We start from the raw sequence: 18,436 nt of genomic DNA, 5'->3' as shown, positions 1-18,436 counted from the left end.
CTCCCGTTCCATCCATTTTCTTGAAAGTGGCATAATTTCATATTTTTATGGCTGCATAAAACTCCACTGATATATACCACATTTTTAATCTATTCATCCATTGATGGATACCTCTGCTGGTTCTATAGTTTGTCTATTGTGAATTGTGCTGCTATAAACATTCATGTGCATGTATCACTGTAGTACAATGACTTTAATTCTGCAGGATAAATACTGAGGAGTGGTATAGTGGGATTATGTGATAGTTCCATGCCTAACCTTTTATAAACTTATTTCCATAGTGGTTGCACTAATTTACAATCCCACCAACCGTGTAAAAGTATTCCTTTTTCTCCACATCCTCTCCAGCATTTATTATTTCTGTTCTTGATGACTGCCATTCTGACTGGTGTGAGATGAACTCTCAATGTAATTTTGATTTGTATTTCCCTAATTACTAACAAGGTTGAACATTTTTTTCATCTATTTCTTGGTCATTTGTATTTCTTTTTTTGAGGAGTGTCTATCTCATTCGTGTGCCCATTTGTTAATTAGATTACTTAAATTTTCTTGTGTAAAGTTTTTTGAGCTCTTTATACATTCTAGATATGAATTCTTTGTCAGAAGAGTAGTTTGCAGAGATTTTTCTCCTTCTGTGGGTCCTCACAACACATTCTTAATTGTTTCCTTTGATATGCAGAAGCTTTTAAATCTGATGCCATTCTATTTTTAACTATTGGCATGTTTCCTGAGCTTTAAGCATCCTATTGAAAAAGTGATTGCCCGTGCCTACATATTAGAGTGTTGACACTACTTTTTCTTCTAGGAGTTGCATAGTTTCTGGTCTACTTATCAGATCTTTGATCATTTTTTGAGCTGAGTTTTGTGTGAGATAAAGGGTGAGAGATAAAGAGTCTAGTTTCATTCTTCTACATATGGATAACCAATTTTCCCAACACCATTTGTTTAAAATGCTGTTTTTTTTCCTCCAATATATGTTTTTGGCACCTTTGTCAAGAATCAGATGATTGTAGATGTGTGGATTTGTCTGTGTCTTCTGTACTGTTGGTCTTTGTGTCTGTTTTTATGCCATTGCTGTGCAGTTTTTGTTATTATAGCTCTGTAGTATAATTTGAAGTCAGGTATTGTAATGTCTCCAGTATTGCTTTTTCCCCCTCTTTGGTTTAGAATTGCTTTGGCTATTATAGGTATTTAATTATTCCAAATGAATTTTAGACTGTTTTTTTCTAGTTGTGCTGAGGGCCGTTGCTAAGTAAGAATGATGCATGGCATGACCCAGGTCATTTGCAGTGTCATTGCATGTAAGGCATAGTTGTATGAAGAATGTCATTGGTAATTTTGATGGGGATTTCATTGAATCTGTATATTGCTTTTGAGAGTATGGCCTTTTTATTAATATTAATTCTACCTATCCATGAACATGGGAGGTTATTTTTCATTTTTTAAAATAAAACTTCTAATTGCTTTTGAGACATGTCTATTATAGCTATTTGAATTTTCTGTTAATAATTCCAATATTTTCCTCTGTTGATATTGGTATCAATTAATGGTCTATTCTCACTAAGGATGACATTTTCTTTGTTCTTCATGTGAGTAATTTTCAACTGAAGCTGATACATGCTGGCTATTTTATTGAGACTTTGGATATCATTTAAAGCTTTTAAACTTCTATTTTTGTTGTCACTCATCTTGTTTAGGTTTAGTGCTCAGGTTTTTTGTTACCTGAATTGTTGCCAGTTGTGGTTCCACAAAAAAATTTTATTTTTGGAGGTTTTGCTGTGCCATTTTGATCTACCTGATTTATTTGATGATATGGGGCCTTCTGATGATCTTTTGTACTTTTTGTTTGAGCTGCTTTATTAGCTCAGCTGCCCTGGTGTCCCTAGGTGAGGGAAGAGTTTATGATCCAAATGGACAAAGAGCACTTCACCTGGCCTCTTGTCAGCTTGGCTTCTGTGCAATCCTTATCCTTTTTCAGGAGTTTCTGGGTTCACCTGGCATTGTCAGTGATCTGGTGAAGAAGTGAGCCTACTTTCTGTTCATGGGTTAGGTATAAGATGCTTTACTGCTGTGTTGTCACTTTAGTTCCTGAGTCTCTAATGTGTCTAGCTTCCTCTTTCCACCATTCAAAGTTCTTCCATGGTTGCCAGTTGTTGTGTTTCCAGGGGTTTAAATTATCTTTAGTAGGAAGAGACATATTTATGTTATTTTATCCAGACCTACCCTTTGAGCCTTCATACCATAAATCCTTATTTAAGCTGTTGACTCACCAAACATAAGGCTTCATGCACTTGTCTGAATCCTGGGAAATGGCAAAGAACAGCACACAGATGATTGAGTTCTATTTGTTGCAAGATATAGGCATGATCAAGTCATCAGATTATGATCACTCATGTGAAGAATGCTCCTTTTTGTTGCTCAAGTCCTAAGTCTGAAAGACAGGTCTAGCTAAACTTCCTCAGAATCTGCTTAAACCTAATAAACTCTTATTCGTCTGAGCAAATGTCACCTCCAGTGGGGACTCACTTGACATTTAATCATTCTCTCTTTTGTGATAGTTTGACCATGCTCTTCAATAGCTGTACTTTTCCCAATGAAATGTATTTATTTTTTTCTTTCAATGAAATATATTACTTATTTTATTCTGTATTGTCAGTGAGTTATTGAAAGTCCACCTCTTGGTTAAATCCTACATGTGTTTTTTGATGTCTGACCATAGGCCATTACAAATGCCTTGTCTGACAAGCCTCATGAGAATAAGCTGTTCTCCCCATACTCAGACTTGGTGCACAGAAAATGCATGCATTCCCTGGAGATGTAATCAAGGATTCAGACCTTCCCATTGTCTCATGCTCTTGCACATATTTTCATTCCTAGTCTGGCTGCCTTTGTTCTTAGGTCGTTTTATTTGAGGGCTTGGACAGAAGTTTTTTTTAGGTGCCTTTGTGGAGGACTTCTTATGAGGGCAGGGACTGCGTACTTGAAGACACTTTTCCCTCTCCAATTAGTATCCTGTGATTTCTCTATCCTTTGTTGCTTCCTACAGTGTTTAATTATGCCACTTTTTTATAGCAATAAAGTTATCTATTTATTTTACTAGTACTTTGAAACATTTGACATTAGCTTTGTTTATCTACACAGTCTTTCTATTTCCATAAGTCTTTTTCAGTGATTTCCATATTTCTGTTTTCTAGCCTTCCCCCATGTCCCGTTCACAAAATCAGAATTCATAAAACTGCTTGTCCCTTTGTTTGGGGCTCTTTTAGTAGTAACACAATTGTTGCCTGCATTGGTGCACTTGATCCTGGACCAGCCTGCCATTTCATGGAAGAAAAGGGAATGGGGAGTTGGCAAGTTCTTAGTTTTAGCTTTTTTTCTTATACTATGACAGTAAATGATTAAAGGCATCACTGCACTGTTATTTTTATTTTGACTCATTTTTGCTTTAATGAGCTACTGGAAGACATGACAGCTTAGCTTTCTCCACTTCAGTTGACCTTCTGAAAATTTCCTCATTAGAAGGATCTATCTCTATCTTATTCACATATTCATATTTAATGCTTAGAAATACCTAATCATGTAATAAATTAATATTCATATGTGGTATTAATAAATGCCACATAGGTGTTTGCAGGTGTGTTGTAAGTGTATGTATATGCAAGACAAAAATAGGGGGGTGAGTTATGACTATGGAATTGATGGACCTGGATTAGAACAGTTATGGCCTTGGGATATTATCTTCATTTTAATCTTTTCCTTCTTTTCTCCCCAGCACTGGGCTCAGGTTCTCTCGTTTCTATAATGGGATTTGTTAATGGAGGCATTCAGCTACTATCCTCAGGTTGGTTATCCCAGCCCACAGTGAAGTGGAAAGGCCTGCTGGGACATGATTTATCTTCAGATTCCAAGGTAACTGCAGACAGACATAGCCCATTTGATGTCAACTCCTCATCTGTAGTCCAAGAGAATGTTGGAAGCATATCATGCTCCATTCAGCACCCTGACCCTGACCTGAGCCAAGAGTTGGAATCCAGAGTATGGATAAGAGGTGAGTAGGGAGGAGAAAGAGGAGTAGGGGTGCATGCTTGGGTAACCCAGAGGGAGACTAGGAGCCTTTCTGTTTCTAATTCTTGTTTAATATTGATCCGTTTAATAATTCATTTTGAAAGTCAAGGTTAATGTGATATAAACAATAAAATAATTACTGGGCACAGTGGCACACACCTGTAATCCCAACTTCCTAGGGGGCTGAGCAAAGAGAATTTCAATTCTGAGGCCACCCTGGGCAACTTAGTGAGACTGTCTCAAAATAAGAAAAGGACCAGGGCCATAGCTTAGTGGTTTAGTGCCTTCTTAGCATGTATCTCTTGGATCAATCCCCAGAATTGAACAATAATTTCAACATAACAACAACAACAGGTAGAAACAGACTTGTTTACAATTCCAGAGAAGTTGGATTAAGTATTTTCTTTGCTACATGATCAGTATATGGGGCACCCCTCCAAATTCAACTCTTAAAAAAACTTAAGAATTTGCATTAACTCTAGGAAAAAGGGGAAAAGTTTACTTTTAATAAGTTTATTAATTTTAAAGAAAATATATTGTCATTGCCTTATGAAACTGAATAAAATTTAAAATGTAGAAATTTTCATGAAGATTTTAAAAGAATAGGTTAATTCATGTAGATCCAAATATGTCAGTAATTACTATGTAAAACATCCTAATTTGTCAGTTAAAAGAGAAAGATTGTAGATTGATTTTTTTTAAAAAAAATTTTTTTAAATTTTAAATCAATGTAGGAGAAAAATCTAATAATGTGCAATATTTTGTTTTAGATGCTGATGAACCTTTATTTTATTTATTTATTTGTATGCGGTGCTAAGAATTGAACCCAGTGCCTCACACATGTCAGGCAAGTGCTCTACTGAAGAGAACTGGGGGGAAGAATAGACAAATAGTAACCAAAGGCATACCATCATAGATACATTAGTATCTATGATACTATACAAAAGAAAAAGAGGAGAGCTTTAAGATGATGGAATAGAGGAGGTTGCTTTCTGGCTGCTCTGCTCTCTTTTGTTTTGAGACCAAAAAAACAGACAGGCAGCTTCTCAGCAAAGTGGTTGAGAAAGGTGAAAGGGCTTTCCTGGGAGTTAATACTGGACATTGAAGGCAGATTAAGGACTCAGGAGGTTGGATATAATAGAATAAGAAGAACTCTGCATTGCTATTGCTGTTGCTGTTGCCAGTCAAATCAGCCCTCCATGAATGAGCAAAGTGGAGGGATGAGGAATTTAAAGGAACCCATGGTTTTAGGAGGCCTGTTCAATGTTTGGGTATGGAGAGATCAGCGATCAAAGACACAGCTGGACTAACCAGAAAGGTGTGTTGCACAATATCCTTGTGTGGGAAAGAAGCCATACCTGTCCTGGCAGCCCAGAGAGGACAGAGACATTTTGCAGCTGCACCATGGGAGCCAGCAGCTGGGGGAGCCCATTCCTGGCAAACCCAAGTTGGGCCCCAAATATAGGCCTGGCAAAACCATACCACATGACCTAGAGAATGCCTAAGTGACCTGGAGAAAATCAAGCTTGGAGAAGGGTTTACACAGGGGAATACATGAATTTACAAGGGCAGGATTGAGTTTGGAGCCTGAATCCAAGAGACTAGGAAATGTGAGATCTGCAGATGATGGAAAGGACAAAGGATTGGCTCCTTCACTGCATGAGTGGAACCTAGGGGAGATTCCGGGGTGCAGTCTCCCAGTGTGGAGAGCAACTGCTGGGCCCTGAATGTGTGCTGATTGAAAAGTTTCAGACCAATCACCATTCCAAGAACCTGGAACCTACCTAGGCCCAAACCACACCTCCAGGAACTCTGCCTATGGGATCTCCTCTCACACTCTACTGACCCCATCCTGAAGGTGGAGCAGACATCACACTCCAACCCACTCCACCTAACACTGTGGAGAAGGGAAGCCAAGAATTTTAAAAAGCACCATTAGAAACAATTCTTTGACTTTTCATTGAGATCTTTTTTCCCCTTTCTCTGTTTCATTGTGATCTGAATGATTCATGGACATGATACATATACATATGTGTCTTTTTCCCCCTCCTTTCTAGCGTTTTTTGAAGGAAGTTACTTTTCATGGCTTAGTATATTGAGGGCTAGGATGTTTGATTAGTATATTTCTGTTTTATTTTGTATTCTTTTATTTTTATTTTTTTAAGAGAGAGAGAGAGAGAGAGAGAGAGAGAGAATTTTTTTAATTTTTTTTTTTTTTTTTTTAGTGTTTTCAGCGGACACAACATCTTTGTTTGTATGTGGTACTGAGGATCTAACCCGGGCCGCACACATGCCAGGTGAGCACGCTACCGCTTGAGCCACATCTCCAGCCCCAATATTCTTTTATTTTTTATTTTAAAATTTTATTTTTTTAATTTTTACTTCTTAATATTTTAATTTTTATTTTATATATATTTGTCTTCTCACTTATCTATTTCCCTTGATTCTTTTTTCCTTCTGCTAATAGCCAAACTCTTTGTTCTCTCTTTTACTCTTCCTTTTTTTTAATATTTAAAATTTCTAAAATATTTTCTGTCCTCCCTCATAATCTTCACATCCTATATCTCATCTCTTCTCTCCTGGTTCACCATTTAAAATCACAAACCCTTTTACAAACTTAATGTTTTTACTATGGGCAATAATTGATCACATCATTTCTGTTTATAGTGACAATTAACATTGTAAATGTCATAGTAGAAACTAGTTGGTTTAATGCTGTACATCATTTGCATTGGTTGTTATCATTTGTCTCCTCCTGAACTGTGAGGTACTGGAAACTTTCAGGGACACAATAAGTTCATAGGGTAGAAAAATCTATAAATCTAGGTATGTGTAGGTTATCCATTGGGGGGCATAAATACTGATGACAGTTATTTCTTGTTGTATGGTTCCCTTAAGCAGTATTAAACGAACTTCTTGGTCTTCTAATTAACTTGGCTTTAAGTTCACTTTATCTGCTATGAGGATAAAAAACCCTGCTTGTTTATGAAATCTATGTGAATGATACATTTTTTCCCAGCCTTTTACCTTTAGTCTGTGGATGTCTTTGCCTATGAGGTGAGGCTGTTGGAGACAGCATATTGTTGGGTATTGTTTTTTAATACAACCTGCCAGTCTATGTCTTTTGATTGATGAGTTTAGTTCATATATATTCAGTGTTATTATTGAGAAATGATTTGTATTCCATCATTTAAATTTATTTCTGGTTTTTAATTTGAATTAGTTTCTCCTTTGATCATCTATTCTTTTAGCATAATTTCTTCCTTTATAGTTTTTCACTTTTATTTTTTATTTCTTCTTCATAAAATATTTTATTGAGTATGTTTTGTCATGCATGCTTTCTAGTTGTGAATAACTTTTGTTTATCATGGAAGGTTTTTATTTCATTGTCAATTCTGATGCTTAACTTTGTTGAGTATAGTATTCTTGGTTGGCATCCATTTTCTTTCAGATCTTGGTATATATTATTCTAAGACCTCCTAGCTTTGAGAGTCTGGGTTGAGAAATCAGCTGAGATCTGGATTAATTTCCCTCTAAATGTGACCTGTTGTTTTTCTCTGGCAGCATTTAAAATTTTATCTTTACTTTGTATTTTAGGCATTTTTATAATGATGTGCCTTGGTTGATGTGGGTCTCTTGTAATTTTGTATATTGGGGATCTATATACCTCCTCTATTTGATTTTCCTTTTTATTTATTAAGGCTTGGGAACTTTTCTGATATTATTTTATTCAAAACATTATGCATTCCTCTGGTTTGTATCTCCAAGCCTTCATTTGTCTTGATCAATCTTAAATTTGGTCTTTCCATGTTATCCCAAATTTCTTGAAAGTTCTGTTCATGATATCTTAACATCTTTTCTCCATGGCCAACTTTATTCTCAAGATGATATATTTTGTCTTCATTGATTTCTATGTCTTTCAAGTAGTCTAGTCTGTTAGTGATGCTTTCCACTGAATTTTTATTTTGGTTTATTGATTCCTTCATTTCAAGGATTTCTACTTGATTTTTTTCCCAGAATCTCTATCTCTTTTTTGAAGTAATCTTTCATATCCTGTACCTTCTCTCTTATTTTACTCTTTACTCATACTTTACCTTGCAGATCAGTTTATGTATTCTAAACTTCTCTGACATGTCTTCCATTGTGGTATTGATGGAATTCTGTTATTGAAGTATTTTGATTTGCTTGGGGCAGTTTTTTTCACTTGCTTTTCATGTTGTTTGTGTGTCTACTCATCTAACAGTATGATCTGAGGCAGAAGACTTTCTACCCTATGAGCTTATAGTGATCTTGAAAGTTTCTAGTACTTCACAATTAGAAGGAAACAATAACAATAACCAATGCAAACAGTATACAGTATTAAACTAAATATTTACTTCCTACTATGACATCTACAATTTTGACTGGAACAATAATCAGAAATTGTATGGTAAGCAATTACCAACAGTAAAAACAATAAGTTTGCAAAATTGTTTGCAATTTCAAAAGGTAAACAAGGAGAATGCAGAAGAGATTTAGGATGTGACGACAGTGAGGGAGTAAGAGAAAAAATAGAAATAAAAAAATAAAGGAAGAGTGAAGAGAGAACAATAGAATTTGTCTGCTAGCAAAAGAAAAGAGAGAAAGAGAATCAAGAGGAAAAAGACAAGTGAAAAACAAAACAAAACAGAGCAAAAATATAGTAATCCAAAATCCTTAGTCCTCAAAAGACAAAGCCATGAAAAATAACTATGTTCAAAATATGCTGGAAATGAGAAAAGAGAGACAAATATGTATATGCATAAATGTCCATGAATCATTTTCAGCACATACACAAAGAGAGAGCAAAAGGAAAAGAAAAAAGAGATTCTTGATGAAAAATTAAGGACTTGTTTTCATTGCAGTGGTCAAAAATTATCAAGAAGAATATGTTTGTTGTCTGTTCCCAAATGTCTTTATTTCTCTTTCTTCTTGTGGTATGTATCATTCAAAAGTAGTGGTCACAGGCAGTGAAATTCTTCCTCTTTCTGTGTTGCTCATCAAGTTGCCAGTTGGAGTTCATGAGGTCTTAGCTTCTCTTCTTGGCAGTATGAGGCAGAGTGGGTTGGAGAGTGTCCTCAGGTCTACTATCTGGTGAGGTCTCTGTAGAGTTCTGTGAAAGAAGCTCCTATAGGCAGAGCTCCTACAGGTATGGCTTAGGTCTAGTCAGGCCCAGCATTCTTTGTTGGATGGCCATTGGCCTAAAGATTAAATCAGCACAACTCTAAGGCCCAGCAGCTGGCTATCCACACAGGGAGACTGCATGACAGGAGTCTCCCCTAGGTTACATTAATATGGTGGAGGAGCCAATCCTTTGCCCCCTCTGTTGCTCATGAACCTTGCTCTTCCTGGCCTCCTGGACTGCTCCTAAGCATAGTCACACCTGCCCCCCTGTTAAAATTTCTGTCCCACCTCAGCTGTTCCTTGAGCTGCCAGACTTAAAGGGGGAAGGGAACTAGTCTCTCTAGGGTCTCTATCACCCATATTCTCCCGTGTGAAACATCTTCCATGCCTGACTTTCTCCTCCTCTCCTAAGCACACTAGGGGTCATGAAGCAGTCATCTTGCAGGTCTGTTTTTCAGACCCAGCTTAGATTTCCCAGGTCTCATCTCCTGGACTTGCTCCCCCACACAGCTGGCCACACTAACATGATGTCAAATTATCCCTATTTGGCTCTCCATGGACAATGGAAGAACACAAGATGTCTTTTCCATATGAGGACATGGTGGAGCACACCTTCTGGATCAACCCAGCAGTGTCCTTTTTATTTATTTTTTGTTATTCATTTTTATTTTTAAAGGCAATGTTGTTGCCACCATTATTTTATTTATTGTCTTATTTGTTAATTCTTGGTATTCATGATAGAAGAGTGTATTTTGACATATTATATGGAGTATAATTTATTCTAATTAGGATTTCATTCTTGAAGTTGTACACGATGTGGAGTTTCACTGGTTGCATATTGATACATCAACATAGAAAAGTGTATCTAATTCATTCTACTGACTTTTCTATTTCCATCCCCCTCCACTTCATATATTCCTTTTTGTCTCATTCATTGGACTTCTATTCTATACCCACTCATTGCGTTTTAGTATCCACATATCAGAGAATATTTGGCCTTTGGTTTGGGGGGGGGGATTGACTTATTTCACTTAGCATGATATTCCCCAGTTCTGTCTATTTACCAGCAAATGCAATGATTTTATTCTTATTTATGGCTGCATAATATTCCATTGTGTGTCTATACCACATTTTCTTTATCCACTCACATATTGAAGGGTGTCTAGATTAGTTCCATAGCTTAGCTATTGTGAATTGAGCTTATATAAATATTAATGTAGCTGCATCACTGTAGAATGCTGATTTAAAGTTCTTTGGGTATACACCAAGGAGTGAAATAATTGGGTCAAATGGTGGTTCCATTATAAGTTTTCTGAGGAATCTCGATACTGCTTTCCAGAGTGATTGTACCAGTTTTCAGTCCCTCCAGCAATGTATAAGTGAACATTTCCCTCACATCCTCAATAGCATTTATTGTTACTTGTGTTCTTGATAATTGCCACTCTGACCGGAGTGAGATAGAATCAGTGTAGTTTTAATTTGCATTTCTCAAATTGCTAGAGATGTTCATTTTTTCATATATTTTTTGACCATTAGTATTTTTTCTTCCATGAAGTGTTTTTTCAGTTTCTTTGCCAATTTATTTATTGGGTTATTTGGGTTTTTTTCGTTTTAAATTTTTGGAGTTCTTTGTATATCCTGGAGATTAATGCTCTATCTGAGTTACAGATGGCAAAGATTTTCTCCCATCTGTAGGCCATTTTACATTCTTGATGGTTTTCTTTGCTGTGAACAAACTTTTTAGTTTGATTCTGTCCCATTTATTTATTCTTGATTTTACTTCTTGTACTTTAGGACTCTTGTTAAGGAAGTCAGTTGCTAGCCAACATGATGTAGATTTGGGCCTACATTTTCTTCTATTCAGTGCAGGGTCTCTAGTCTAATGCCTAAGTCCTTGATGCACTTTGAGTTAAGTTTTGTGTTTAATTTCATTTTTGATACAAATGGATTTCCAGTTTCCCCAGCATTATTTGTTGTAGAGGCTATTTTTTCTCCAATGTATATTTATAGTGCCTTTATCTAGTATGAGATAACTGTATTTATGTGGGCTTGTCTCTGTGTCTTCTGTTCTGTTCTGTTGGGCTTCATGTTTGTTATGGTGCTAATACCATGCTATTTTTGTTACTATAACTCTGTAGTGTAATTTAAGGTTTGGTATTGTGATGTTTTTTACTTCACTTTTCTAAATAAGAATTGCTTTGTCTATTCTAAGCCTCTTATTTTTCCAAATAAATTTCATGACTGCCTTTTTTTATTTCTAAAAATGCCATTGGAATTTTAGTAGGAATTGCATCAATCTGTGTAGTGCTTTTGGTAGTATGGTCACTTTGACAATATTAGTTCTGCCTTACCAAGAACATGAGACATCTTTCCATCTTCTAAGGTCCTCTTCAATTTCTTTCTTTAGTGTTCTGTAGTTTTAACTGTAAAGTTCATTCATCTCTTTTGTTAGATTGATTCCTAAATATTTTATTTTTTGAGGCTATTGTGAATGGGATAGTTTTACTTATTTCTCTTTCAGTGGATTCATCACTGATGTATAGGAACACATTTGACTTATAGGAATTAATTTGCTACTTTGCTGAATTCATTTATGGGTTCTAGAAGTTTTCTGATGCAGTCTTTGGGTCTCCTAATTGTAAAATCATGTCATTGGCAAATAAGGTTAGTATGAGCTCTTCTTTTTCTATTCATATCCTTTTAATTTCTTTCTTTTGTCTAATTGCTCTGGGTAGGATTTCAAGGACTATGTTGAATAGGAGTGGTGAAAGAGGGCATTCCTGTCTTGTTCTACTTTTTAGAGGGAATGCTTTTGATTTTTTTCCATTTAGAATGATGTTGGCCTTTGTTTTAAGATATATAGCTTTTAAAATGTTGAGGTATGTTCCTACTAGGCCTACCATGTTTTGAGCATGAATGAATGCTGAATTTTGTCAAATGCTTTTTCTGCTTCTATTGAGAGAATCATGTGATTCTTGTCTTTAAGTGATGAATTACATTTATTGATTTCCATATGTTGAACCAAGCTTACATCCCTGGGATGAACCCCATTTGATCATGGTGCATTATCTTTTTAATCTATTGTGTAAATATTTTATTAAGATTTTTTTGCATCTATGTTCATCACAGATATTGGTCTGAAATTTTCTTTTTTAAAAATTTTATTATTTTATTTTATTTTTAAAATTTTTGTAGTTGTAGATGGACACAATATCTTTATTTTACTTGTTTATTTTTTTATGTGGTGCTAAAGATTGAACCCAGTGCCTCACACATGTGAGGCCAGTGCTCCATCACTGAGCTACAATGCCAGCCCTATTTTTATTTTTTATTTGTTCTTTTCAGATATATATGACAGTAGAGTGTATTTTGACATATTATACATATATGGAGTATAACTTATTCTAAGTAGGATCCTATTCTTGTGTTTGTACATGAACCCTGCCTTCTTGCCTGGATCTGAGTTCTCACTTCCCACCACCATGTTTTATGGGCATCGGCTCTGTCTCTGCCTGGCTCCTTCAGAGGCTGTGTGGAGAGCTGGGCTAAACTAGCATTTGCTGGGGTGGCTCTGCTCCATCCCTCACCCCTTGTTTCAGTGTGTGTGGGGGGGGGGCGGGGTTCCAGCAACTTTTGGATAGTAGCTATCCATCTACAAGTTTTGTTTTTTTTTTTCTTAAGAGATCTCACTGCAGGGGTATTCCTTCTTCATTCAGTTTCTTGCTGTCTAGAGGTGGGAAGATGCTCTGTTGATTTAAAGGGAAACTGGACTGCTCCACAAAATGGCTGCAGAATGTGGTAGTTCTTTCTTTCTACTATTTGGTTTTGAACTACTTTATCCCCTTCAATGACGCTGCTGTTTCTGTTATATATTAATTTTGTCTGCTTTTCTTTTCAGCTCTTGCTAAGGGAGTGAGCTTATGTGATTTTTCCTTTCCTCCTTTCTCTCTCTGTTGCCACTCTCCCTTCTCCCATCCTTGTCTGGGTTCAGGGATTGAGAACTCTGCCTTTATTTTCTATTTCATTAACTGAACGTCAAATCTTTACAGGTCTCAGATGGTGTGATATTGGATCTTAAAGCATTTACTCTGCCTTCTACATCTCGGGTCAGTTGTTTCTTCACTGCCTCCTTCCTGTGTTGGAGAGAGATTATAGTTCACTGTCTAGCTTCACTCTGCTAACTTCTCCAGAATTCTGAATATATGATTTCACTCCCTTATGTCCTGCAAGGTTTCCACTGAGTAATCCAGTAATAGTCTTATGGTAGTTCTCTTGTACATAACAAGTAAGCTTTAACCTGCTGCTTCCCTTAGTATGGTCTTTTTCAAAGTAGCGTAGAGGCTTGTGGTTGTCTGCAAGCACAGGACCTGTGGTTGTAGACTTTCTATGGGTGGTTTGTGGTATAGAAGCATCCCCCTGCCTGATACAGCTCACCAAAACACTGTCCCTACTACCAGGTAAAGAGACAGCCAGTTCACCTGGATTCTAGCTTCCAGTGCCCAGGTTTATGAACCATGGGTGCCACTTCCCCCACAGCCCCTCACTTCCACTGCAGCCAAGAGTCCAGATGCCGTTTCTCTCTGCTACCTAGAATTAAGACTGGATAGCAAGTCTAATTGGATCTGAGCCCTTACTTCCTGCCACCATGAATAGTGGTCATTTGTTCCTCTCTCTGAAGGCTCTTGCATAGGCTATTGTGGAATGCTGGGGTAAACTAGCCTTCCAAGTGCAGGTATACTTCACTCCACTTCCCTTTTCATCATGAGGAGGAGAGGGCTTCAGTAAGTTTGGCTAGTAGCTAGACCTCTACAGGTTTCTTCTAGACATATTACTGAAACATTGTATTTCAGTAATATTCCCTCTGGTTGAATTTGTTGATATCTGGAAGTGGGGAGGTATTTATTTAATTTCCTCTTGAGTATCTGACCAGCTGTAAGCTTCACAAAATAACTGTCATGCTTTCTGTCCATGACTTTGGTTAAACTGCTTGATGTCCTTCAACGATCCATTGATCCATTGCTCCAGCTGCATTTTAATTTGTTTTGCTTTTTTTTTCTCTGTATATTGTTAAGGGAGTGAGTTTATATTTATCTCTCCCTCTTTTTCTCTCTATTGCTTTTCTCCTTCCTCCTTCTGGTCCAAATTTGGAATTAAGAAACTCTGTCTTTATTTTCTGCTCCAGTAACTGAATGCCAAGTTTCTCCAGGTCTCAGACTGTCTAATATTGGATCTTAGATCATGAACTGTGTCACCTGCTTCACTGGTCAGCTGTTCCTTCACTGCCTTCTTTCTGTGCTATGTAGAGATTAGGGATGACCAATCTCACTTGAATTTGCCAACTTTAGGTGTCTCCCTTTCTCCTGTTCATTTTGAGACAAGGTCTCACTAAATTGCTGAGGTTCTTACTAAATTGCTGAAGCTGGCCTCATACTTGCAATTTTCCTGCCTCAGCCTCCCATAGTGTTCCATCATATGTAATTGTGTATAATATAATAGATTACAAGCATGAGTCACCACACCTAGCTTATTGACTCTTCTTTTGAAAGATTTCTGTTTGGTCCTTTTAAAATATGCTATTTCTTTGCTGAATTTCTCATTTATATCCTGCGTTGCATTCCTTATTTTATTTAACTGCTTATATATATCCTCTTGGGTCTCATTAAGCTGTTTTAGAAACCATTCTTTTTGTTCTTTATTATGTATTTCATTCATACCAATTTCTTTATAATCTGCTGCTGGAGAGTTATTTTGTTCTTTTAGAAGCACCTTTGTTTTTCATATTTCTTGTGTGCTCTTTCAATGATATCAGGACACTCTTCCTCTGACATCAAGGTTATGACTAGCCACCTGTGAACTCATGTGAGTGCCAGTACTGATGGCATATTTCCAGGAGGTTTTTCTACCCTTTCCCCTGTACTGGGATCATACTTATTACTGGGAGGGTGGGAAGTAAACCATGGTTCCCAATTCTGCCCTACCCATAGGCACATACTGAGGAGGTCTTAAGCAACTCTGGGTGTCAACCCATCCCCAATATGCATTCTCCAGCTGAAGGAGTTGTGATAGAGAAGCCTCTTCTCCAGCCATTGACGCACTCCTGGGTTACTCAGCCAAAGAAGGTCCAGGGGAACTATGTCTGGTGTCAGCTTCTTTCCTGTTCCTGGGGATGCCTTGACACTAGAAGGGAGAAACACCATGGTTCTTGCTGCCATCCCACCTACACAGTTTGCACCACCACCATGCCCATCTACCTTGCCCGGCCACATGCTGCTGTCAGGCCTGAGTGCAAGTGCCACAGTGGGTGCTGCAGTTTCTGCCACTATGTCTTCCCATGTAACATAGGGCTTGCACCACTGACTGGTCGGAGGACAAGTGCCTCAGTCCCCTTACCATCACTGTGGCTGCCAATGCAAGAGGTCCTTGCTAATGGCAGAGATAGCACCTAATGGAGGTCCCCATTCTCAGAAGTAGTTGCATAGCTCCCCAAAACCATCGCTGTCTACACCATACCTGCCTGAAGTGCTCCCACTTTCATGTAACATACAGAAACAATAGGTCTTTGTGACTCTGATACAGTTTGCACTGCATCTGAAGTCATTATTTACAACCAAAGAAACTATAGGGAGACAACACTATGGGGCCCAGCTGGAATCCAAGTCAGTATTACATATACAACTAACAACACCCCAAGACACATCTTCTGGAGAAAGCCACTTCATAAAATTGTTAGAGATACCTGGTCCATTAAATTGCATAAATCTCAATGCAGAAGAACAACTGTTTGGCATTCTACACACAAGTGGGAGCTTGAAATATTTTCCTTTTTATACCTGGCTTATTTCACTCAGTATAATGTTTTCCACTCCCTTTGATGTGCTTGCAAATACCAATATTTCATTTTTAATGGTTGAATAGTGTTCCATCATGTGTATTTGTGTATAATATAATATATATATACCACATTTTCCTTGCCCGCATATATGTATAGATCACATTTTCTTTATCCATTTATCATTTACATTAACTTAATTTCTTGGCTATTGTGAATAGTGCTACAACATAAGTGGTGGAACACATGGTTAAGAATTGCCAAACATGCCGGGCATGGTGGAACACACCTGTAATCCCAGTGTCTCCAGAGGCTGAGGCAGGAGGATCATGAGTTCAAAGCCAGCCTTGGGAAAAAGTGAGGTACTAAGTAACTGAGTGAGATCCTGTCTCTAAATAAAATACAAAATAAGGCTGGGGAAGGGGCTCATGGTTGAGTTCATGCCCCAGTACTAAAATAAAAATTGCCAGACACAGTGAGGAATGATCAAATTAAGAAACTTGGGCTAGTTTATACCAAGATGTATCCCAGGGCTGTTGATGATTAAGGCAATCTCAATAATTGCCATGGATAGAGAAGTGGATCAATGGCATATAACATAGAACTTCAAAATGAATCCAAGCCTAAGCAGGAGCTTGATGTATATATAATTGAAATTATGTGAAATAATTATGTAAAGAAATATGTTTTCAATAAATGATGCTGTTATAGTTTTATTCATTTAGAAGAAAATTAAACCTCAATTATAGTGTATATATAATAAGACTTCAGATAGATCAAGACTTATATAGAAATGCAATATTTTGGAACTATGGAAGTAATTATAGGAAAATGTTCTTTTAATCTTAGGGTATGATACTATTCCTTAAAGTGAATCAAACTGCGTTCATTGTTCGGAAGTTATTAAAGAGTCTATGCAACTGTTTTTCAGAGACATTTTTCCAACCTTCACCTTGGCACCTGGTTTTCATTTTATTGGGATTACTCTATTTTAAGTGTTGGGATTATTGCAATGAGGATATCTTTTCCCAAAAGTAAGTGAAGGATAAAATCATGGGCCTTTAGCTTTTATTTATGGTTCCAGGGATGCTCCTGTGTGCCACCAAGTCTGCTCTTCCATCTACAGGCTTCAGAAACCCATCACTTGGGCCACCGGGACCACATTCCTCATTTTCCCCCAGGCTGGCTGACAATGGCTCCCTGGGAAAATGCCAGCCACTAACAGACCCTTCCTTTAGTAGGCACAAAAATAAAAGGATGAATGATTTTCATTATTCTAAAGCTTATACAAATTTCTAAGAATATCAGAAAGACTCTAATAAAAATTTCAATGTCAAAAATACTTCTTTATCCATATATATGGATAAAGAGATTGATGAAATAAAAGAATATTCAGCCTCAATAAAATTTAAGCCATAAGAATCAATTCTTCCTCTTTAGGGGTGATACTGCTCTCTGCCATAATCCCACTTCCCTCTTCCAGCTGTCTTCTTGATATATTCCAGGTAGAGAAATTCAGGGAAAGGATGGTGGGTATAGGCACAATGGGAAAGTTCTAGGAGAATCTTATACTTCAGCTCACAGATCTTCCCAATTAAGCAAGGAGCCAAAGTTCTGTTTATACATTACACACTTTTGAATTTTGTTTTGGGGAAAATATTGGCAGAATTGGGTAAGTGTCTTGTCATGCTCTGAGCCTTCTGTATACTGTTCTCCTAAGTCCCTCTATGTTCCATAGTTTGAGCTGTCTGCGTTGTCTTTGCTCTGGTCTGGAAAGGAAGCATGTGAAAGACAAGGCTGTGCAGCAACTTCCCTCTCCATCCATTAACAAATTTGTCTGTTGGGTATATGGGGATATATATCTAAGAGTCTATGCAACTGTTTTTCGGAGACATTCATCATACATACAGCTGTACATCAGAGTCGGAAAATGCCCAATTTTTTAAAATGTTGGTACATTTTTTACAGAGAGAAACTGTAGATTTCATGAGCTGTCTAGGATATGCAAACTCAGAATGGCAAAGAAACCCCAATTTCCTCTGGCCTGATGCTTTTGAGTCTTTATACAGGCTTTCATTGACCATGGAATACACTGATTTTTATGTTACAAAAACTTCAGGAAAATAGCTAAGAATGTCACCAGATACTGAGACTTCCATCCACACTATCCCTTCATTCCTGTTTTATAATTTCATCCTCTCCTCTTTTTTGTTTCCAGAACAAAGAAGGAAGTAATCACAGGTAGATGAGAGAAGCTGTTACTGTCCTCCCTCATTTCCCTAATCATCTTTTCCTTCCAAGTCCCTAGCTTATAAATTCACATAACCCGAGGCTCATCAGAACCCACAGAGCCAAATTTGTGAAGGGGAACTTGAAGTTGTGTACTAATATAAAAGGAGT

General features: G+C 37.2%; 1 protein-coding gene across 1 annotated transcript in view; it reads left to right on the top strand.

Annotated features, from left to right (window-relative positions):
• Positions 1-18,436, top strand: part of LOC107160543 (butyrophilin-like protein 8) — a 35,731-nt gene that overhangs the window by 14,332 nt on the left and 2,963 nt on the right. The window contains 3 exon segments of the mRNA XM_048786902.1: positions 3,773-4,048; positions 16,968-17,070; positions 18,255-18,277. Coding sequence (XP_048642859.1) covers positions 3,773-4,048; positions 16,968-17,070; positions 18,255-18,277 — 402 coding nt within the window.

The sequence above is a fragment of the Marmota marmota genome, unplaced genomic scaffold (genome assembly GCF_001458135.2).
Source record: "Marmota marmota marmota unplaced genomic scaffold, marMar, whole genome shotgun sequence".
Lineage (NCBI taxonomy): Eukaryota > Metazoa > Chordata > Mammalia > Rodentia > Sciuridae > Marmota > Marmota marmota.
Note: the sequence above shows the minus strand (reverse complement) of the source record. Positions and strands in the feature narration are given on the sequence as shown.